This window comes from Mesocricetus auratus, unplaced genomic scaffold (assembly GCF_017639785.1).
Source record: "Mesocricetus auratus isolate SY011 unplaced genomic scaffold, BCM_Maur_2.0 Super-Scaffold_100027, whole genome shotgun sequence".
NCBI classification, from domain to species: Eukaryota; Metazoa; Chordata; class Mammalia; order Rodentia; family Cricetidae; genus Mesocricetus; species Mesocricetus auratus.
The window spans coordinates 18,103,781-18,128,458 of record NW_024429208.1 but is presented as its reverse complement, the minus strand read 5'-3'; the positions used below and the strand labels follow the sequence as shown (position 1 = coordinate 18,128,458).

General features: G+C 44.3%; 1 protein-coding gene across 2 annotated transcripts in view; it reads right to left on the bottom strand.

Moving 5' to 3' along the window:
- Positions 1 to 7,955: 7,955 nt before the first annotated feature.
- Positions 7,956 to 24,678, bottom strand: part of Reep3 (receptor accessory protein 3) — a 71,066-nt gene continuing 54,343 nt past the window's right edge. For both annotated transcript variants that reach the window (XM_040732199.1, XM_040732197.1), the window contains exons 6-8: positions 18,251 to 18,395; positions 11,323 to 11,468; positions 7,956 to 9,953 (exon numbers count right to left, since the gene is read on the bottom strand). In XM_040732199.1, coding sequence (XP_040588133.1) covers positions 9,897 to 9,953; positions 11,323 to 11,468; positions 18,251 to 18,395 — 348 coding nt within the window. In that variant the 3' untranslated portion in view covers positions 7,956 to 9,896. The remainder of the gene's footprint in view (positions 9,954 to 11,322; positions 11,469 to 18,250; positions 18,396 to 24,678) is intronic.

The following is a 24,678-nucleotide window of genomic DNA, read 5'->3' as shown; positions in this document are numbered from 1 at the left end:
CATACATCCTAGACACAGGATAATAAACAATTTTTATGAAACGTAAGTACAGTCAAAAGTGTTTTCTTCACCCACTCCCTGAACCCCTCTAAGCCCAAGATGGCCAAGAACTCTCTGCGTAGCTAAGGATAACTTGACCTGATCCTTCTGCCTGGCTAGGATGTGCTGAGTCTACTTGGTGGGCTTGTGCCACCAAGTCGGGGTTATGCAGTGCTGGGCATAGAACTCAGCGTTTCGTGGATCCTAGGCAAGCGCGCTACCAACGAGCCACATCCCCTCACCAACTACACATCAGAAATGATGAAAACGAAGCATCAGTCAAGTATTTTAACAGATAATTAGTCCGGGTACTCAGCATTCTGGTTTCTTATTCTCAGAGAAGCCAGGAAGGCTTGGGAGAGGGCACACTAAAGTTTGTTTGGTATCACTTGGCGAATAGGTGAAGTGAGAGGGTCTATTTGTGCTCTTTTCCTTGAAGGGGTGGGGTTGAGGAAAGGCCTTGTCTGAACTACCACCTTTTATCATTTTCCTCTTGGTGGTGATTTCATTTTTGCTTTTACAGCATCCACTCCCCAATCCGCGATTCTGTTGATTGTCATATTTGCGCAATGACCAGGGATGTTATGACACCCTTAAATAAAAATCTGAGGGCAACTTTATGAAGGGCCGCTTAAACAAATCGAGTGGAAACGATTTGTTCATTTCGCCGCATCCGATACACGCAGGCTTTCTGGAACAGCGCAGAATCTTTGGCGAGCACAGTTGTTGAGCAGCTCGCCCAAACTGCTTTGCAAACGTCACAGAGTCGCGGCTGCCCTCCCAGGGCACACTACTCCAGATACCCTCAGGTTTTGGAGAAAATGGAGAAGGTACTTGTAGCTCCTCCCTCTTTGGGTGCTGGAGGTCCAGCAGGAGCAGACTACGCCCGGGACCAGAGAGGTCTGCCTTTGAAGCAGGAACAAGAGTGCAAGAGGAGGAGGGACTCCGCTTTGGCCTCAACCCATCAACTGCGTGTCCTCCCCCCCCCCCTTCCCAAGCGTCCCTGCTGGCCCCTCCCTCTGCCATCACCTCCTGGGGAACTAGGGTTGTTAAATCCCACGCAGTGGGCTGGTCTCCATGGCAGCTTACTGGCACGACGCCATCACCCTCAACCTCTCCAGGGCAGCTCCAGTTACTTCCCACCCCAGGGGCCGGACCGGTTCAGATTGCTCCCGGAGGTGGGATGCCGAGCGTCTCAGGCATCTGGAACCCGGCTGCGAGAGGGAGGGACCGCCTCTCCGGGAGCCCCGCCCCCGGCCCTGGAACATCTGGGTGCGGGGGTTAGCACTCCAGATGTAGCTCTCAGGCCGCCAGCTGTGCGCGCTCCCAGTCTTGGGCAGGCGGCCGGCGAGTCTGGGTTGAAGCGTGGGAGGGCCTGGGACTTTTCCCTGTGAACTGACTTTAAAACTGGGGGAATCTCAAGTCCAGCTTCCGGCGTGGGCCCACTGACTCTCCCGCACGCTTGACCTAAATTGGGATAGCGTAGACGTTTCCAGTCCAGCCCCCTGGCACCTCTCTGAGCTTCTCAGACCAGCACAGGAAACTTATTCCTACAAGATAAATCCAGTATCTTCCATCTGCCGAACCCCGGAGCTGGCACTGGGACTCCAGCGGTGCGCCAGAGAGTTCCATATGGGTGGGTGGAGGGGAGGAAGGCTACCCTAAAGAGCCTTTTGACCAGAAGTGGATTCCACATTGGAAGTTGGGGATCTGGTCCACCCTAAACTGGCAGTTCAAACCGGGAGAAAGTCCTGTGACTCAATCCCCCTGGAATGTGCCTGGAATAACAATGGGGACTTGAAAGCTTTTTATGGCCGAGGTATCTGGTGAAGAACAGGCGGGTTTGGCTGCGTTGGCGGACTGCCGAGGGAGGGGGCAGCCTTGCCTAACGCTGGGCTGCGCTCGGAGCATCTGGTTTGAATCAGCCCCAAAGCATTTCTATCGGCTTAATCTACCATCCCGCAGACCCGACAGAACAGGGATAAGCCAAATATATTCCGGGCACTCCAGTAATAGCTAAACCCAATCACGTTTTACCGTTGGGACTTCCAACTGCCCCAACGTACAACTGTCGTTATTTTGTAGATGTTGCGAATTTAACTTCCTTTTCTGAGCTTGAGGGTGGGCATGTGCAAGAACGATTCTTTTACCCTTCTTTTTGCATGAGGCCCTGGAATAGTGAGAAGGGTCTGAGGCCAACCTGTGTGTTGTGTAGCACGAAATATATAGCCTCGTTTCCCTCGACGCCCTACTCCGAATTCCAAATGCAAGTTGAAACAAAGGCAAGCGCGTCTGAGTGTAAAGGGTAAGCTTGTGCCAAGAACTACAGTCACAAGGGGTAAATAACCTTGTTTTCTCCTTCAGCAGTGGCTACCAAACCCTCGTTCTTGGAAGGTGGCCAACTGTCTGTCGGGTGGAGGGTGTAGCTAATTAGAGAGTCCATAAACCTCTCTGTCAAAGAGGGCATGTGACCTTCCCCCCAAGTCTAAACAATAAAGGCGGCTAGCTGCAAGACACTCAGCACCGCTGCCCTGCGGGGTCCCTAAATAGGAACAGGATGAAGGCCTTACTGAAGGGGTTACCGAGGCTCTCTCCGCGCTCACACCGGGAGGAATCGGTCACTCGCTTCCCAGTATAACTTGCTTCAATTACTCTCTTCAATCTATTTAGAGGAGTGCCGCTTGCAGAGAGCACATTGTCTAATCTAAATGAGGAAGCAATTATTCCTCGCTGCTGTCAGACGTGCTTGGAGACAGTTGGGTCAAAGATCAACCCGCTGTCATGTGACCTTACTCTGCACTTGGGGGTGATCAACCCTTACTGACAATTCAGCTTTGCTTTTTCTGAAGTACATTTTCCCCCTGATACACTATCCCCCTTCTCACTCTTCAGCATCCGTCTTAACTTTTAAGTTATTCTAAAGTATACACAATACCTCTGCACATCGCTTAATGGTAAATATTAAACTTGGGTGTGGGTTTACAGGCGTCTTCTCAGGCTATTGCAAAACGGGGCTCTTTGTCTTGTCTTTGTCTCATTTCCCTTCCTGGGAGCCTCTTTGCTAGCTTGAATTTTATACAGCATGTTGTAAACTATAAATAACACAGCTCTACTTTCCTAGAACATAGCATATGGAAACTGTCGTCTGCTGTATGTCCCGACTGTAGTTTCAATTTAAAGACTGAATAAAGTTAATCCCGTGTGAAACGGCGTTGGATCGTGTGTGTGTGTGTGTGTGTGTGTGTGTGTGTGTGTGTGTGTGTGTGTGTGTGTGTTTTATTAGTTGAAACCGGGTATGGAGGAACACCAGGAATTCTTGGTGTCGGGAACGGAGCCCATAAAAGGGTTTACAAGGTGTGGTTTGAAGGGAGCGAGGCCAGGAACAAACGCTGGCGGGAGGGCCTGGAGGAAGGAAAACACTTCCTGAAGAGGATGGTCCTCTCAGTAGCCACATCCTCTCATCAAACGCTTCCTGTTTGGTCTTAGGCCGTCATTGTCGGTAAATTATTTTTCCTATTCAATTTAAAAGCATCTTCTCTCTCCTCACTGAAGCTAAGAGCCAAATCAATGACTGAATGTAACAGCTGACTCCACTTAATCTTCCGATAAATATCTGAAACTTCGTTAATATTTATAAAATCATGTCTAGGTTAACTTTTCTTTTTCAGTGTGATCCCCCAAAGTAAGTATAAGGTAATGAACCGAAGTCCACAACCATCGGGCCTGGAGGTTCTTTATTGGGGTTAGTTGATGGGTTTGTGAAGGAGGGATGGTGCTGCTGACTGACAGCTAGAAAGGAAGGGGCATCAGGAGCTGGGATGTGTCCTTTTTCCACGTAAGCTACAGCATCCCCCTTTGTGTAAGACAGCACGAGTAAGACATCTAGTTTCTACATACAGAAATAGTGAATGGCCTTATTTTGAGGGGGAGTTACATTTTTAAATTTAATTATAAGGATATTGTGATGGCTACTTTTATCTATGTCAATTTGGCTAGGCCACCATACCCATTAACACTAGTAAAGTGTCTTCTCTTTCTATCCATCCTTCCTCTCCCTATTGCTTCCATTCTTATCTCTGTCTGTCTCTGTCTATCTGTCTGCCTGTCTCTCTCTTTCTATTTTGAGGCAGCATCTCACTATAAATCCCTGGAAGACCTTGAATTTGCTATGTAGACCAGGTTGGCCTGGAGCTCATAGAGATGCACTTGCTTGTGGTCAGCAACATGTACCTGCACTCTAAAAAAAAGATTCTTCCATTGCCTTCCAGCCTACTGGGCTGCCTTGCAAAATTTGGTTTTGCCAGCCTTCGGAATTGCATGAGCCAGTTATTTAAAATCAACCAAACAATCGAGTCATTGATCGCTTTCTTTTTCTAATATTAGTGTTTTTCTAGTGAACTCTGACTAATGCAGGTTATCTACTCCTGATTCCTGGTGGAACCATGACCTTTTTTATCTCTCAAATTCCGAGTAACTTAAATCAGGTGTGGCATTGATGATTAACCCAACCTCTCTCCAGTAGTTTGAGATGGTACATCACAGCAGAAAACAATCCAGTCATAGTCTCTCCTCACTCATGTGGTGATATTTTGTTTACCATCTAATGGAGCTTGCCTGAAGATCAGAATGCCAAGTTAGCCACAGCTATTGAGGCCAGGCACTGGTGGTACACACCTTTAATCCTAGCAGCCACACTAGTTAGCCATAGAAACTGGGTGGTGGTGGTGCACGACTTTTTTTTTTTTTTTTTTTTTTGGTCCAGCCTCTGCCTCTCAACTGCTGGGCTTAAAAGTGTGTGACATCACTGCCTAGCTAGAGTTGTCCTTTAAGCAATTTTTATTTAGACAGGATTTCTCTATGTAGTCTTGGCTGGCCTGGAACTTGGAAAACCAGATTGGCTTTGAACTCAGACATCACCCAACCTCTGCCTCCAGTGTTGGGATTGAAGGCCTGTTCCATCTTAAAAAGGAATTTTAAAATATTACCTGCTCTAGGACATTCAGAGAAGGCTTCAAGACTAGCATATATTATTGAGCAGGTAAAAGAGCAGAGTATTTTCCAGGAACAACATGTCTCTGAGGTGGTTTTGCTCCACAGATCTTTGTAAGAACAGTTAACTACTTCAAGGGAAAAATAAAACCCCAAGGCAAAAACAAACACCAATGAAGTACTTCATAAGTTCGCTGTGTTCTTTTGAATTTCTATTTAAATTTATAGCCCTGTTTGGTCATGGCAAGCATATGCCTCATAATGAGGCTAAAAACTGCAACTCCATTTTCAATGCTATCTGAAAACACTTTAATACATATTGCTTATCATAATGAAGCAATGCAAGGGAGCTCTTAAGACAGGATTTATCTTTAAATGTGAAGCAGACAAACAGACTCTCAAACAGACAGAACTCCCGAACACTTCTAGGATACAGAAATCTGAATTTTCTGTTAAGACTCTATGCTGGAGACAGCCAGTCAATCCGTTGTGACAGAATTCCTGTGCTGCCTTCCCTGCATCTCTGTCTAGCATCCAGACTTCACTCTCCAGGATGCCTTCCCTCAGCCTTTGACCAGCTTCGCAGAAAGTAACAACAGTCATGATTTGTTCTGCCAGCGGCAATCTGAAGGACATATATGTTGTCTGTTACTGAATCAAGACATGCTGAATAATAAGGAACATTCATGGAGTTCAACACATGTATGCTACGGACACATAAAGAAATACCCAACTGCCACTAATATAATGAGTTTACTTTATTGTAAAAATTCCCAAAATACACTTGCTGAGTCACCCATGTATAGGGCTTGAGGATAGTTTTAACAAAGGAATTTATAAAGTTATTTTGGCTTAAAGTATTAAAGTACACAGAGTTACAAAAATATTAGAAGAAAAACTGTTAAGTCAGAGTCAAGGGTTGACATACAACACCCCTACAAGACTACGTCTTAAAAGTACTTAGGGAAAAAGATACTTTCTTTTCAGAAAACTTTAATCTTAAGGTATGTTTAAGAAATACTACAAATCACAAAGCAACAATCTTCTCAAAATTTACCTGTTTCACAAATAAATCAACCCAAAACGGAGAGGACAGAAGAAACAGCTTTGGAATTTGTACTTATATTTCTATATTTAGATCTATGGAGATCACCTTAGTTTTCCTAGTGGAAGACACTAAATGAAAAGTTAGCCTAGTCCAATTAAAAAAAAACAGTTAATATAAGACATTCTAGTAATACCATAAAGGTTCAGGCATGTCCCCAAAAGCACAGAAAAGAAAGACAATATATTTAACCAATGTTTGACAGAATTTTAGAGCATTTACATGTGTTATAACACTGTGGAAGTCTTTGGTGGTAACACATGGAGTAAGATCCCTGAAAACACACAAGCAGGTAGTTCTGCTCCATTCCTGTTAGCGAAGTGTTTCTTACCAGCAGTGGTGGCAGGGTCTCATGTTTTTAGCCATCTAAAACACACAGTGATATGTGTGGGTGGGACCTGGGGCAGGGAAGTGAAGTGTCTTTATGTAATTGCTCAGTTAGCAATCAGCTTATTTCTGGTTCCCTTTTGTTTTTCACAATTTTTAAAAAAAATTAAATTATGTGTTTGCATGTATATCTGTGCATGCAGGTGCCGCTGGAAATCAGAAGAGGGTATCCTATATCCTGGATCTAAGAACTGAACCTGGGTCCTCTGTAAGAGCAGTATGCAATCTGAAAACACTAAGCTATCTCTCCAGCTGTACGTATGGCTCCCTTAAATGCCAGAAAGGAAGAGGGAGAGAGAGAGACATATAGACTATGTCAGTTCTTATGCTTAAGCAGTGGGGTTAAGTCAAGGCACTATGGTCTATGAATACATTTACATGTCTTTAAAAAAAATCATCAGCGGGGCGTTGGTGGCTCACACCTTTAATCCCAGCACTCGGGAGGCAGAGGCAGGCAGATCTCTGTGAGTTCGAGGCCAGCCTGGTCTACAGAGCAAGTTCCAGGACAGCCTCCGAAATAATACAGAGAAACCTTGTCTTGAAAAACAAAAAACAAAAACAAACAAAAAATCAGCAGACTCAAAGGCAGAGAAACAAACAACATGACCTGCTCCAACTTAAAGAAACAAAGAAACTCCTGTAGCTCAGTATACAAAGTTCAAAGGAAAGAAAGGGTGTGCTGTGACACCGTGACTGTGGGGACAGAACCAAAGCATAAGAGGCAGGATAGATGACATCAAGTGCATCAAGCAAGTCAGTGGCAGCGATATGCCCAAGCAGGGGCTGGGAATGAGAAGGGAGTGAATAGGGCGGCCAGCGTTAGTTCTGAGCCAGGCGGTGTCTCTGTTTAGAGCATTTTGATTCTACAAGGTAATAATTCTCCCAATTTAAAAAAGTAGGGCATGGTGGTACATACCTGTAATCTCAGCACTTAGAAGGCTGAAGCACGAAGAGTGTCCATAAATTTAAGGCTAGCCTGGGCTACATAGTGAGTTTCAGGCTGGCCAGAGTGAGACTTTGTCTCAAAACAAAATAAGCTGGGCCTGGTGGCACACACCTTTAATGTCAGCACCTAGGAGGCAGAGGCAGGTGGATCTTTGTTAGCTTGAGGCCAGCCTGGCCTACATAGTAAGTTCCAGGATAGCCAGGGCTACACAATGAAACTCTGTCTCACAAAACAAAATAGCCAAAAAAAAAAAAATCGAAAGAGAAAACATAGTATATGAACCCCTTAAAGGATGGGTAAGTTTAAGCCGGGCGGTGGTGGCGCACGCCCCTTTAATCCCAGCACTCGGGAGGCAGAGGCAGGCGGATCTCTGTGAGTTCGAGGCCAGGCTGGACCGATAGCCTCCAAAACAATACAGAGAAACCCTGTCTCATAAAAAACCAAAAAAAAAAAAAAAAGGATGGGTAAATTTAACTAAATTTTTTTTTCTTTGATTCTCAGATTGAACTTGCCTATGTCAAGCATGGTGTCTGTCTATCAGCTCCAAAGGGCAGGTTTAATACTGAGACTGGACTTCTAAAAGATAAAATGGTGCCAACCAGTCCCCGTGGAGACAGAGTAACTTACTTATCCAATTGCCTTATCAGGCCACACTGCCTCTGCCCGGGAAACCAAGCATGCAGCATGGCATTTGTACAGAGCAGGACACGTCCAGGAAAAATAAATAACACTCTTTCCAGTAATTTATTATGTGATTTTATAGATGATTGAATAGAAGTTAGAGAATCCTTCGACTAACAATGAGGCTGTGAGTCAAAGCAAAGCAGATGGAGATGTAAGATTAAATTTGGGAAAAAACTGAATTTTCACTTGGTGTTACACGTTAAGAATGTGAGTCAGTTTAGGAAATATTCAGAGTGGCATCAACAGGTCATGCATGAATGACACTCATACACCCCCAAGTAAACATTGTTTGATTATTGAGATTTTGGTTATCCATCAACTCAAATACACACGAATGCAGTCAGTAGGGCAAGCTGAGAAGAGACTCTGAGTTCAACCCCTCTAAATCTCTTAGATTAGAAAGGAGGTCTATTTCTGGGATCCTGTGCCATATAGCATCAACTATGTTTGACACTCAGCTTCAGGGAATAAAAGAAAAAGATTCAAATGATTTTAGTCACTGCCAGGTCCGTAAGCCAGCATCTGCCTCTGCCAAGCTTGAGAATGGGGTGTGGTCATTGGGCAATTTCATGAGTCAGAAAAGCGCAGTCGGGCAGTGGTGGGCATGAGCCTTTAATCCCAGCACTTGGGAGGCAGAGTCAGGTGGATCTCTGTGAGTTCCAAGCTAGCATGGTTTACAGAGCGAGTTACAGGACAACCAAGGCTACACAAAGAAACCCTGTCTCTAATCCCCCCCAAAACAACCAAAAACAAACGGAGAAAAAACTAAGTGCTACACTGGTCTTGACTGTTTTCTACACACATCAAATTCAACTGTAGAAATTAGTTGACGTTAATAACTTCTTATTTGTAAAGAATATAATTAAAAAATGGTTAGTCAGGTGTTATCCCAGCAACTGTGAGGTGGAAGCCGGAAGGAAGACGATCAGGAGTTCAAGACCACCCTTGGGCTACAAGAGACCTCATCTCAAAAAGCAAACAAAAAGTACAAATTTAACTCAGCCATGTGTCCCTACTACAAATCAAGTGAATTTAATAAATGGTACAAGGACACGGGAAAGGGAGATGATGCACTTCAAGGCATAGTTTTGACACGTCAGAGTATCACAGACAACAAAAAAGACAGCATCAATAAAATCTAAAGTAAATGTACAGGTGCAAAATAAGTAAACAATTTCCAAGTGTGCAAAACCAGCCAGGAAAGTGCTATGTGGACACCTGGTTTTCAAATATCTGTTTCAAAAACTTTTAGCTCATGGTGGAAAGCTTCCAAGGCTTATGTAAAGGACATGTCACCACTTTACAGAGTATGTCTTTGTCACAACACTGGCTGCTCAGTGGCTGTCACTACTCTCTTGTGACAGATGCGGGTGGCACGGATGGGCGTAAACAAATGCGACACCAGAAGGGCAAGGTGCACCCTGAAACAGAGACTTTTCAAGTATACCCTGGGTCTATGTTTTATCCTCAGATCGCAGACACTCAATGCTGTTGAAGACATAAGATAACATGATTTTCTGTAACCACTGTCTATACGTGTACATTAATAAACCTCACATAACTACATTTAGCAGTTCATATCTAAAAGTCATCGTTAAAGAAACACGAACTATTTAAAGTTATTAATGTAAATCCTGTCATTGCCACAATGGGAAGATTTAAAGTGTTAAGTCCTGAACACATCGAGTTAGAAAATGAAGCTGATCTGCTAGGATTATTTGTCTTGAGATAGGTGAGGTGTAGACACTAGAAATACACCTGTGGTCTCTTCTTCACTTTGTATTTTAGTGAGCCATACCGCACCTGAAGAAAGAAAAGTATTAGTATTAACAATAGGTAACCCAGGAGTGTAGGGGTGGAAGAGGCAGGCAAATGTTGGTGAGTTTGAGGCCAGTATGGTCTACAAAGCGAGATCCAGGATAGCCAGGACTATTACATAGAGAAACCCTGTCAGGAAACAAACAAACAAACAAACCAACAAGAACACAAAACCCCAAAAGAAAATAAAACAAAAGGTAACCAAAAATAACTATGCATTAAAATGCCATAAGGAAATGTTACTTCGTATACTAGTTAAAACTGACCTAAACTAAAACAAGCAAAACTAAACAGACTGATTACTTTTTAAAACTAGGTAGGTTTTAATAATTCATCGTCATAGTAATTGTTTTACTCTTCTGACATAAAAAAAAATCAGTTTTTGGGGGAGGCCAGGCAGGAGGACTGTAAGTTCAAGATCTACCTGGGCCACCGAAAGAGCTCTGGGCCAGTCTGGGCAACTTATTGAGACCTTGTCTCAAAAGAAAATGTGCTGGGAATGAATCTCAGAAATATAGTGATTCCATAGCCTTCATGGGGTCCTTGGTTCAAATGCCAGTACAGCACCCCAACCAACCAACCAACCAACCAACCAACCAACCAACCAACCAACCAACCATCAAAGCAACGCTTTTGCAAGTTACAGCCTTACTAAGAACACCCACAGAAATGTAGCTGGTGACATGATGGGTGTATGCATACACAGGACATTCCCAATCACAGATGAAAACACTGACTTATTTACATTTTGCTGAGCACAATGTCAGTCAGTGAGCCTCAGCACAATGACACCGTGTGACTACAGGTAAATGTCTACTATTTAGTCATCATGTATGGCTTGCTGAAAGCAAAACTATATAGTCAATTCTGTTAGCAGTTTTTCTTGCTTATGTACAGGACAGCAACAGATATTCACAGTAACTATGGGTTTTGCTAGGTGGGAATGCTGCTTTCTATGTAGAGAACAAAATAAGAACATTGCTATTTCAAAATTTCCATGGGGAAAAATGTCCCAGAGATCCCTAACACACTTGTTTTTTTGTTTGTCTGGTTTGGTTTTTCGAGACAGGGTTCCTCTGTGTAGCTTTGGAGCCTGTCCTGAAACTAGCTTTTGTAGACTAGGCTGGTCTTGAACACACGGAGATCCGCCTGCCTCTGCCTCCTGAGTGCTGGAATCAAAGGCGTGTGCCACCACCGCCTGGCACACACCTGCTTTTAATAAAGAATTTTAACTACAATGCTGCCCTCTCATTTGAATCCTTCGCTCACTGGTCATTTAATGCATTTAATGACAAAGTAGAAGGAAAACCCTCACACAGATTATTATGAAAACAATTACCCAATGCACACTGACCTCCTTCCGGCCTTTGACGGTCTTGACAGACTTCATGCTCTGGGTTCGTCGTAGTCCCTTGTGAGTCACCATCTCATCATCTGAGAACGGCCCCTCTGCTTCTTCATCCGTTTGCTCGTTCCCATCTTTCAGGGGAACTCCGTAGGCTGAACAAATGGTCAAGAACAGCATGTTTTTGACAGAGGACACTGGTTAGCCTGCCCTTCGTATGGCTGGCATGAGGGTCTATCTGGGGGTCTCTCTTCTTGCTCATATGAAAAGGTGCTCCTGGACCTTCTCAGTGAACTTTTGCCTTGTGCACTACTGTAGATAAAGATCACAAGACTCATTTCCTCCATGAACTTCTCGCTGATCGGGCTTTACTTATTTGCCTTATTCATTTTTGGAGATAAATCTTGTTCTGTAGCTCAGGCTAGACTGCAATTCACAGTGATGGCACCGTGGCCAGCAGCCCATTCTTATTGTGAATATTTCTATTTAAAAAAAATAAGCCAGGGGGGATAACGGGGGAAGGGGGTTGGGGGGAGGGCATGGGAGGAGGGGAGGGAATGGGAGAGGGACCTGGAACTGACTTGTGAAGCAACCTCGTTTCTTATCTAAATTTAAACTGGAAAAAAAAAAAAAAAGCCAGGGCTGGGCGTTGGTGGTGCATGCCTTTAATCCTAGCACTCTGGAGGTAGAAGAAGGCGGATCTCTGTGAGTTCGAGGCCAGCCTGGTCTACAGAGTGAGTTCCAGGACAGCCTCCAAAGCTACAAAGAAACCCTATCTCAAAAAACAAAAACAAAACAACAAAAAAAACCCAACAACAACAACAACAAAGGCCAGAGGGCTGGGGAGCCAGCTCAGTGGGTGAGAACACTTGTACAAGCATAAGGAGCTGGGTTCAGATCCTAGAATTCAAGTAGAATCTGGGCATGGTCCTCCAAACTGTTGAAACTCCAGTGCTGTGTGTGTATGTATGCCTGTGAGGTGTGCCCAGATAGAGACAAGAGAATCTCTGGGGTTTCCATGCTGTCAGCGTAGCAAAAACACATGCATCCCAGGTTGAGGGAGAGAGCCTGACTCAAGGGAATGCGGTGAGAGTGACAGAGAAACACACGCTACACAGTCTGGCATTATACACATGGGTAACGTTAACTCAGGAAGCAGAGAAGGGCTGATGTGTCTTTAAGGTCTGCCTGTGTTAAAGGTGAGACCCCATGTCAAAACAGGGCTGGTAAGGTGACTTAGCCCGAGTCCAAGAAGACACACAAAAAGACAGAATGACAGAATGACTCCAAAGTTTTCCTTTGACTTCTAAGTGCACAATAATAATATCTAAAGACTTAAAGAGCCGAACTCAGCCTGGCGGTGGTAGCACATACCATACTGCTTTAATGCCAGCACTTGGGAGGGCAGAGGCAGGCGGTACTCTGAGTTTGAAGCTAGCCTGGTCTACAGAATGAGTTCCAGGACAGTCAGAATTACACAGAGAAAGAACAAAACAAACAAACAAGCCAAGTCCAAACACCAACAACGTCCCCCCATCTCCTAAAATTTTCTAAACAGTGAAGCTAATACCCACACCCTGCTAAAAAGGAAAAAAAAAAAATCAAGGAAACCCAGAGAAAAACCACCATTTATACTATGAAGTTTCTTTTTTGCCCTCACACAAATTGTACAAAAACCAAATGTTGTGTTTTAGGTTGTCACTTGTGCTTTTGACTTTAGTTAAAACCCAAGTGCCTCCCCCACTTGTCACATTGTTGGTCAACACTGGGAATTACAGGGGATTGCAGGAAAGATGCAAAGGGGCTATAATTAGAAAGGTGAGGTCACTGGGGCATGATTACAGTGCCGGTCAAGCCTGGGAGATTTCAGTTGACAGAGACCACAGGCCATAAGACAGATGCCAGAGGAAATACTCAGGGCCAAGACCAGCCAGGGACCTTGGGGCCAGCTAACAGGCTGTTATGTGGACCTGTAAATACTTATTTTTGTTTGCTATGCAAGAATCCAGGAGCAAGAGCAGCACGCCATCGCTGAAGGGAAGGTCCCCAGATACTAGCTTGCCTCATCGGGATAACTTGTCAGTACATATAGCTGGGCTCCACCCCTGGAAGCTTGTGATTCAGCAGGCCTAGGGTGGGGTAGATGTGAGCATCTCCAACAAGCCCTGGGGGAGGATGACGAAGACCTTGAGAACCCAAACCTGTGGCTCCTGGCGAAAGCCAGACAAGGGTCAGTCTAAAGTAGTGAAGACAGAGGAGCGGGGATGTGTGTGTGCAATTACATGGTCCCAAGAAGTTTCAAATCCCTCTCTAATAAAGATAAGGTCCAGGAGGAAGCAGGGATGAATTTTTCTGTCAGGAAAAATGACGTGGAATAAATGTCTATTAGTCAGCTTGCCCAGGACACAAATAATTTGAGATTTACAATGCAAACTGTGAGCAGTTGCTAATACGCTTTTTACTCTCATAATAACATAAATGACTTTAATTATATATTAGGCGAGAACAATTTTTGACTGCCAAACATCTAGGCTTGAAATCAAGAAGGATTTGGAAGCAGAGTCAGGCATTATTTTGGCCAGAATCCTTTGTTTTCCTGTAGTAGTCAAAAGCAGCTCATTCCAGGCTGAAGGGAGGGTGAATGTGGAGGGCTGGGGCAGCAGAGGCTGATGGGAGGAAATCCAAGGAAGACAGGGAGATGCTCCTCATTTAGCGTAAAATGAAGCCATGTTCCCTCTCTTTGGAGAGGTGCCAGGGGGTATTTTGAAGGAATTTATGTTATTTTCTTTTAAGGATTATTTTAATTTTCATTATGTGTGTGTGTGTCTCTGTGTGGGTGCGTGCATGAAGTACAGGTGTCCAGAGAGGCTGGAGGAGGGTACCAAATCCATTGGAGCAGGAGTTACGGGAGGCCGTTAACTGACTAACATGGGTGCTGGACTAAACTGGGATTCTCAGAAAGAGTTGTATTTGCTCTTAACAATGAAATCATCTCTCTATTCCTCTGTTTTCTCAAAAAAAAGTTACATTTACTTACTAAGCATGAAAGTCATGTGTAGACATGTATGCTGTTCGCGGTCAGTCTGCAGGAGGTGGGTTTTGCCTTCCACCACTTGGGTCCTAGACATGTAACTAAGCCATCATGCTTGGTGGCAAGCTCCTCTACTCACCCAGCTGGGCCTTGTTGATGCTGACAGCCACGGGACCATTATATGTCCTGGGGAGCAGGCTTTTGCGGAATTTAAATTGTTCCCCATTTAAGCTGTCAAGTATTTGTTTAAAAAATCATTCTTGTATAATGAAGAAAATAAAGCAGAAAATAATTTAGAGGTTATCACTTCTAGAGAGTTTTCCACTGTATTATTTAATTTTTTTCCAAAATAAGGTGTTAGCCAGGAAGTTGTAGAGCACCCCTTTAATCCCAGCATTCAGGAGGCAGAGGCAGGCGGATCTCCGTGAGTTTGAGGCCAGCCTGGTCTACAGAACAAGTTCCAGGACAGCCAGGGCTGTTACACAGAGAAATAATCTTTTTCAAAAAACAAAGCAAAAACCAACAAAACAAAAGCAAAAATCAAAATAAGACCATTTTGTTATTTCTGATTTTGCGTATGAGTCATGGATCAAAACTAAACAAACAAACAAACAACAACACCTCCCAACCGAACAACAGAACACACACAGACGTACAAGCAGAAGCCCCAGCACACAGAGCTGGACAGCGCTAACCTTTGTAACACCCTCTGGATTCTCCAGTATGCACAGACACTGGAAAGGCTTCACATCTCTGAACGCCTGTCTGGCAGACTGTCATCCAAGATGATCAGTTTATTTTAAGCTCACAGAAAGTCCAAGAGGCTGGACCATTACTTCCCCACCCCACCCACCCCCAACCTTTCTAGGCTTTTGTAGCCGCCTCAACAAATCACCACCAATAGTGTCGTGAAAGCACCGAGTGGGATTTCTGCCAGCGTCTTGTGGGACACTGGATGTGGGGACTGCAGCTGCCAGGTGACTCCAGTTCCCCTGAGAGAGTCCACACAGAGAGGACACACAGATTAACACCTGCTGCTTGCCTTTTCCAAGCTCTGACAGGGACGCGTGCATGCGAGCTCTTGTTTGGGTGTGTGGCTCCAGCCCCAGCTGTTGTAGGAGCACAGCTGCATGAGACCCTGAACAGAATTACTCTGCTGAGCTCAGTTACCTCACATTCTGAGCACTGTGATTGTTATACAAAACTGGGGGTTTTATAATTGACAAGGGGAACTTTCTTGTTTTTTTTCTCCCCCTCCCCCTCCTCCCCTCTTTCTTTGTCTCCCTTCCTCCCTCCTCCCCTTCCTCCATCTTCTGACAGGGTATCCGCGTATAGCTCTGGCTAGTCTGCAACCCACTCTACAGAGTGAGACCAGGCTGCCCTTGAACTCAGAGATCCGCCTGCCTCTGTCTCCAGAGTGCTGGGATTAAAGGTGTGCACCACTCTGCCCAGATAATGAGATCATTTCTGATGGTTTCTCTTGTCTTCTTCAGGATGTGAGATGTGTTTTTCCACATTTTGACACAGGGTCTCCTGTAGCCCAGGCTGGTCAAAAATTGCTAGGCAGTTGAGGATGGCCTTGAACTTCTGATCTTTCCTGCTTCCACTCTTTCCAAAGCTGTGTGCTTGGATTACAGGTGTGTACCACCAAGCCCTATTTATGAACTGCTGGGGACGGAACCCAGGGCTTTCTGTATGCTAGGCAAGTACTCTACCAACTGAGTCACAGCCCAGCCTCAGGTCTTCATTCTTGAAAGCATTACTTTAACCAGGGGTCAGTTTGAGCACAACCTTCCAGACACTGTTCTTAATTTGTGTATATACACATACATATCTGTGCATGGGTATGGGTATGTAGTTCAGTCCCATGGAGGGCAGAGGAGTTGGAGTTAGCTGTGAATAAACGCTGGGAATTGAACCTGGGGTTCTTTCTAAGAGCAGTGTGCACTCTTAGCCAATGTCACCTCTCCAGCCCCAGCCTTTCACTTTTGAAGAGGAGCTATGGCTAGGTTCAGAAGCTAACATCTGGGAAGCTGAAGCAAGAGAATTGTCAAGAGTTCAAGGCCAGCCTGGGCTACATTACAAAACTTGGTCTTTAAAAAAGACAAAAGGAAAAAAAGGAGGGGCTGTCACTTTATTTTAAAAATTAGCAGCCGGGTGGTGGTGGTGCCTGCCTTTAATCCCAACACTTAGGAAGCAGAAGTAGGAGGATCTCTATGAGTTCAAAGCCAGCCTGGTCTATAAAGAGAGTTCTAGGAAAGCCAGGGCTGTTACACAGAGAGACCCTGTCTTGAAAAAACAAAACCAACCAACCAACCAACCAACCAACCAACCAACCAACCAACCAAAATTAGCTATTACAATCATCAAATAAATGATGACTTCCAGCCTCCCTCTCAAGAGAACTTAGTTTTTTTTTTTTTTTTTTTTTGGTTTTTCGAGACAGGGTTTCCCTGTGGCTTTGGAGGCTGTCCTGGAACTCGCTTGGTAGACCAGGCTGCCTCTGCCTCCCGAGTGCTGGGATTAAAGGCGTGCACCACCAATGCCCGGCGAGAACTTAGTTTTTGAAGGAATGATAATACCTTAATAAAGAATGTCCTGCAGAGGACCTGGGTTCAATTCCTAGCACTCACATGGCAGCTTACAACTGTCACTCCAGTTCCATGGGACCTGACACCCTCACACAGACATACATGCAGGCGAATCGGCAATGCACATACATTTTCTTAATTAAGTTATAAAGAGAATGTCCTCAGCATATTAGTTTTCGCCCTGGCCATGAGTGAAGACTGCTGCAGATGTGACACAAAGACGGAGGGACTCTGCGGGTTTGCGCACTTGCTTCCAAGACCACGCCAGTTCATTAAAGGCACGAATCACAGCAGCTACGACAGGCTTATCATTCCTGCAGAATATGCCTGCAAGCTAGCTGTGAATTAGTGTGCAACCTCGACACATTTTCCACTGGACTAATCTTAGTTTGATTTTGACTCATCACTTGTCATCTGAGTCCATGTCCTTACTCGTTCACAGCACTCAAAGTGCTTACCCATGAAACTCCTTAGACGTCAATCCCCAGTCTGAACAGAGAATGCTGGTGACCAGTCAGAACTAAAGTTGGGGTGAGCTGTGAACCATGTCCACAGTGCCTAAAAACTCACAGCCGCTCAAGAGGCCACAGCTCTGTTTTTAGCTACATGATCGATCCGCCTGCCCGCCTGTCCATCCATCCTTCTTCTTTCCTTTCCTTTTTTTTTTTTTTTTAAAGGTTTCTCTGTGTGGCCTTGGTTGTCATGGAACTTGCTCTGTAGACCAGGCTAGACTTGAGCTCACAGAGATCCACCTGCCTCTGTCTCCTAAGTGCTAAGACTAAAAGTGTGTACCACCCATGCCCTCTAGCTTCACAATTCCTCTGGACAGCAAAAGGCAAGTAGTAGTCTGACTTAAAGCCTGTGCACACTTCTGAATTCTATCCCTATGTTACACCAGGTGTGGTGCTGCACACCTGAGCCCAACACCTAGGGGGCCAGGTGCAAGAGGCCCAGCAAGTCCATGGTCATCCTTAGCAAGCCTGGGCTATGACACCCTGTCTGGAAAACAACACACAAAAAATAATAGGCCCCCAAAATATATGCTTAAATTAGGTAACTTCTGCTGATGTGGTTGCTTCCACCTATAGTCCTAGCACTGGGGAGGTAGAGGCGGGAGGATCAAGAGGTTGGAGACAGCCTCACCTATACAGAAAGTTTGAGGCCAGCATAGGGTATACAGGACTCTGCCTTGACAATAATGATATCAATAAGAAGGTGAGTTCTGTCCCCAGTACTATGTATTATGCAGCATCCACTCTGACCTCTAGCCCATTTATGAAAATAGGCCCCTGCACATTATAACAAATAAGCATACCTGCTGACTCACTGGCTGGTTTGCTTTTCCTCTTTGCTTCTGGCAAAGTCTGGTAGGGTCTCTGTCCCACAGGCTCATCACCTTGGATAGCTGTCAAATCATGCATGCTGAAGCTTCGCAAACGCTCCGTTATGGCTCCCTGGCTCTATTTAACAGAGATGTGATGAGACCCGAGAAAACAGAGACTTTCAAATACTTAATATTCTTATATTTGTCACAGGACACGTTAACACATTTTATTATGAAACACGCTAACATTTTGTCATATAAATAGCATCCCCGCATATCTTACGAATAAAGAAGCATTTGGAGAGGCTGATGTCTCCCGAGAATGCCACACACTGTTTACATCTGCTTCATGGCATCTATAGCAACACTAATGCAGTTTGCGGTTTTATGCATTTCAAAGTATGCCATTATATCATATTGTGTTCCAGGCATTTCAGCATTACACTAAACTCTGAGATGTGTTTTTATTTTTATCTTTTTAGGATATGAGATTAACTTCAGAGAAAACAGCACGCACAATTCTGAGCTATGGTTCAGTATTCTTGGTTAGTAACAGTAAAACTAGCTTCTTCGGGCTTAGCATTTATGACTTGGAGAAGCTCTTCAAGGAAAGACGGTGTTTTAAAACAAGCAAACCTAAGTCAGGAATGGTAACAGCTCTAACTAGAATGAGGTGGAAAAAGTTAAGAGTCAAAGAATTTTTGATATTCAACAATGTTCAGACAATGAATAATCCCTAAAGGCATGTTCACCACAGTATATTTCATTTCATCTTTATCATGTATTGTACTACAGGGGGGCAGCACCTTCGGAGGCCAGAAGAGGCTGTTTGACCCCCCTGGGACTGGAGGTAGAGGCAATGAGCCACCATTTGAGAGTTGGGAAGTCAACCAGGTCCTCTGCAAGAGCAATAAACACCCCTAAACCCACAAGCTGGCTCTCTAGTTCCTATTATCTTAACAACACAAGAGACACAAGCCATTATTTAAATGTAAATTAATTAGAAGGAAAACACAGTTCCATTGTCTTTCCAGACAGGGTTTCTCTGTGTAGTCTGATTGTCCCAGAACTTACTCTATAGACCAGGCTGGCCTGGAACTCATAGAGATCTGCCTGCCTCTGCCTCCTGAGTGCTGGGATTAAAGGTGTGCATCACCACTGAAAGGCTGAAAATGAAGTTCCTTACTTTCACTAGCCACATCTAAAATGTCAGTGGTTGCCCGTGACTGCCGTGGAAACATGACAGCCAGTGCTGACAGCATCTCCAGTACCACACAGCTTTCATGGGGACATTTATCTGAACTTCTAAGACATACTTCCTTAAACTATGAAGCTTTATAAAATGGAAAAAAAAATCTAAATTTACCCTAAGTCTGCATAGCATACGGATGATTCATTGTTTTATTTATAGCTAGACTAAAAATACTTGTCTCAAGGCGTTTTCACTGATTATGTCTTCTCACACATGTGAATTTCTGATTGCCTCCTTATAACATTACCATGGAAACTCATCCATAATGGTTCATCTCTAAACTTCAAAGTTAAAGGTGTTACAAACATTTGGGTGTTTCTTTTCACTTGTATTTTACCCTGAAGAATCAGCTCTTCAATTCACAAGTCGTGATTCAGTACTCTAGGTTACTGATATCATACTATATTAAACCACACGCTGTTTCTACTCCCTAGGTAAGTTTTGTATTTCTACCATATGTTTTGAATTGTGTAAGAACGTTTAAAGTTGGGGCTGGAGAGAAAGTCCACTGGCTAAGAGTAGTCACTGCTCTTGTAGAGGACCAGGGTTCAATTCCCAGCACCCACACAGTATATCACCTGCAATTCCAATTCTAGAGGATCTGACACCTTCTTCCTCCCTCCATGGGCACAAAGCATGTAGATGGTACATATACATACATAATGGCAAAACATTCCCACATAAAATAAGAAATATATCTAAGAAAAAAAGAATGTTTAGTGCTGGGTGGTGTTGGTGTCGGTACACTAAAGAGTCCAGGACTTGGGAGGCAGAGGCAGGCAGATCTCTGTGAGTTCGAGGCCAGCATGGTCTACAATAGCTAGTTGCAGGACAGGCTCCAAAGCTACACAGGGAAACCCTGTCACAAAAACAAGACAAAAACAAAACAAAAAACAACAACAAAAAAGTTTAAAGTCCATTTCCCAATTAAAATAAAAGGATTTCACACATTTAAAAATTATTTTTGGAGCCAGGTATGATGGTGTACACCTTTAATCCCGGCACTTGGTAGGCAGAGGTAGGCGGATCTCTGTGAGGCCGGGCTGGACTGACAGCCACCCTGTCTGGTAAAAACCAAAAAAAAAAAAGAAAAGAAAAAACAAACAAAAAATTATTTTTGAAGCCTGGTATCAGGTGGCACACACCTTTAACGTCAGCACTGGGAAGGTCAGCCTGCTCTACAGAGTGAGTTCCAGGCCAGTCAGGGCTACAAAATGAGACTATCTCAAGTAAATAAGTATATAGAAATTGTTTTGGGCTGATGAAGTTGCTCAGTGGGTAAAGGTCCTCTCCAAGTAAGTCTGGCAACTTGAGCTTGCTCCTCAGTACCCACGTAAGAAGGATGGAACGCACCTCACAGGTGTCCCTGCACTCACGGAAGTACCCACGTAAGAAGGATGGAACGCACCTCACAGAGGTGTCCCCTGCACTCATGTAAGTACCCACGCAAGAAGGATGGAACGCACCTCACAGAGGTGGCCTTACACTCATGTAAGTACCCACGTAAGAAGGATGGAACGCACCTCACAGAGGTGGCCTTACACTCATGTAAGTACCCACGTAAGAAGGATGGAACGCACCTCACAGAGGTGGCCCTACACTCATGTAAGTACCCACGTAAGAAGGATGGAACGCACCTCACAGAGGTGTCTCCTGCACTCCACATAAGAAGGATGGAACGCACCTCACAGAGGTGGCCCCTACACTCACACCTCTCTTCTGTCATGCACACACAACAAGAAATGCAAAAAGACCCTTGGCAAACTTAGTTCATTCTATTCATTTTCCATTAACCAGATAGCATTTCCTTAGTAACAAAGATGGGGACAAGACACTCCAGAGAGGAAAGTCAAGGAAGTGTTGTGCTCATCTATCTGAAGGAAACTCCACTTCCTCAGAACTGTCTGTCCTTTTCTTTACTTTGCCTTTCTTCTTTCCGTAAATCCTCTCAATACTCCTGGGACTGTTTTATCCACCCCATACCTACATGCAAACAGCATGCAAGTACATATATTATGACTTGGGTCTTAAACGTTCCTTCAAAGATGTACGTCTCCAGTTTGTAGAGCTATTAGCAAGCCTACAAGAGGTGGTGTCTAATGAAAGGAAGCCACTTGGTGTGCCCCTGAAGGCCATCCTGGGGAACCCAACCTTGTTGGTGTCACGAGATGAATGGACTGCTCGATTACCTTGTTTGTCACAGGTCCAAGCGACAGCATCCACCATCGAGGGACTAAAACCTCTTTTAGCTTTGGAGTCGAAATAAACATTTCCTGGGGAAGCTGATTGACACACTGTGTTTGTTACCCTCTGCCTGACTGGCATACAATTTCTACCATCCATTTATTTATTTAATTTATATGTGTGTTTTATCTGAATGTTTGTCTGTGCACCATATGGCAGTAAGACGGTGTGTCGAATCACCTGGAACCGGAGTTACAGATGGTTGTAAGCACCATGTGGATGCTGGGGACCAACCTAGGATCCTCTGAAACAGATGAGTCCTCTCAATGGCTGAGCCACCTCTCCAATCTCTTGAATGCAGTTTCTAGGGCTGGTTTTAATGAGCTAAAGCGCCCCTGAGTATTGACTAGGTTAGCCAATTGCAAGCTGCTGTGCTTTTAATTGGTGCAATTAAGAGAAGACTTACCTCACAAATGAACGAGAATGCTGTTGTGACTTCTCTATGTGTGTTTGCTACAGGAGCAGGATTTTAAGAAACCAGAAGACAGGGTGAGTCTTAGGCTTCTGCCCTACTAGACCATCTGGAATGGTCTTATGTTGAGCAGATCATCAACATGTAAACTAAGTATGCTTTTTATGACTGTCTTTTCTTTCTCCCAGCCTTACACAAGCCAGAGTTATTCAGGAAGAGAATTCTCAAAAGATAAAAATGCCTCCACCATATTGACTGCAGGCAGGTCTGTAGTGTCTTGTCTTGATCAAAGATCGATGTGGAAAGCACCAGCCCACTGTGGGTGTTGCCACCCCTGGGTGGGTGGTCCTGAGTTACACAAGAAAGCAGGCTGAGCAAAACATGGGAGCAAGCCACAAGCAGCACCCCTCTCTGCTTCTGCTTCAGTTCCTACCCCAGGCTCCTGACGACTTCCCTCCGTGACGGACTGTGAAAAGGTGAGGCTAAGGGTGTAGCTCAGCTGGTAGGGGGCTGCACGAGCATGCAGGAAGTCTCGGTCTCCATTCCCAACATGAAATAAGCAGGGCGTGGCGATGCATGCCTAGCATCCCAGCAGGCAGGATGCGAGGGCAGCAGGGTCAGAAGCTTGAAGCTGTCCTCAGCTACAAAGTGATTCTGAGGCCAGCTGGTGATGCTTGGGGCTACCCCAGGGGAAGGAAGGAAGGGGGCGGGTGGGGGGAGGGGGGAAGAGAAGAAAAGAAAGGGGGGGAGTTTTTGTTTTGTTTTGAGGCCTTTTGACACTTCCAACAGTTCTTACTACCTAGGGAAATCGGATTTCCATATATATATATATATATATACACACACACATATATATATATATATATATAGAGAGAGAGAGAGAGAGAGAGAGAGTGTGTGTGTGTGTGTGAAACACATCTAAAATGAGAACAGAGAATAAATGCATCACCGTGAAGCTGAAAACATTCCCTATGTTGTAATGACCCAATGGAACTACTTCAAAGGAGAGGGGTATAATTACAAAATAATCATATCCAAAGGGCAACTTGTTCACTCTAGTTTCATACCTTCAGCACAAAAGCCCATTAGTACAGGATTTATGTTTGCCATGCCATGTGAAGTGGAAACACCTCCCGCCCAGAATCCCAACCACACCCATGAAGCGGTTACAACCCTGCAGTACGTGGGAAAACAGGCAAAAAATAAAAACAGTATAATGTCTAGGTAGATGAGATGGGTGACTGATTTTCTTTCAAATATTTCTTTAATATTAGGAATTAGTGAGTTTACTTAATAAAGTTAAAACAAAACCCCTTTTAAAGATTAGTTTTAAAATCAGCATGCCAATGGATGGGTTTTGTTACGGCATTTTCACACACCTTTGCCCTTGCCTGCCCTCCTCAAGCTGGTTTAATGAAGACTTTATTATAATAACGAGCTACACAATAACAATTTCTGCTCCATTTGTCACTATGGTTGTCGTATCTAATGCTTCACCCGTATCATCAAAAGATAACAGTCGCTGTGAGTGGCGAGGCTCTTAATCATAGCACTGGGGAGTCAGAGGTAGGTCAGTCAGGGTCATATAGTGTGACCTTGCCTCAAAAATGAAATAAAGATAAAGGAAGAAAAACAGTTTCCTTGCTATCTTTAAAAATAAGGTTTATATATTACTTTTAAAAATTGTGCATGTGTTTGGGGGTCATGCCCCTGTGGGTCGCTGGCATGTGTAGAAGTCAGAGGCTGTAGCTGGAGTTACAGGTATAGTTGTGAGCCACCCAGTGTGGAGCTGGTAACTGAACTCTGGTCCTCTTCAAGAGCAGTATGTGCTCCTAATGGCCGAGCCACCTCTCCAGCCCAGCTTCTCTGTTTTGAGGGCAAAGTAGAAAGCTTGCTCATTTATCACCGAAAGGTATTTCTGCTTTGCTTCAATGAAACGTGTGCCCCTTTTCTTCTATATGGCTTGTGCTATGTTAAACGAAAGGATAAGAAAGTCGAGGTCACTCAGGGTGGAGTAGGTATACAAACAGCACTCCAGTCAATCAGGAAGCTGGGGCCCTCCATCAACAAAGTATCTGCGTACACTGGCACTTTAGATCTTATTCATGTCAGAACTATATGGACGGCTGGCTATGGTAGCTCATGCTTGTAGTCCCAGCACTTGGCACGCTGAGGCAGGAGGGTCTCGAGTCCTAGGTCAGCCATATAGAGTTATCCTATCATGCTCTATTATAATCTATGCTTTTCCACTGTAATTCTCACTATGCCATTTAGTTATTAGAGCTATTCAGCTCTATTTCTCATCATCTGTGATGCGTGTTGTATTTAACAGCTGCTAAGTTTAGTTCTCATTGTCGGGTAAACCTTCCTTCTGGATAGTCAATAATAAAACCGATGAAGTCCAGGATGGACCTAGATGTATGAAAATTAGGGACTCTTTGAAGATTAGAGAGATACGTATTTATATAATAATATATAGAATAAATATAAAAATAGAATTACTATATAGAC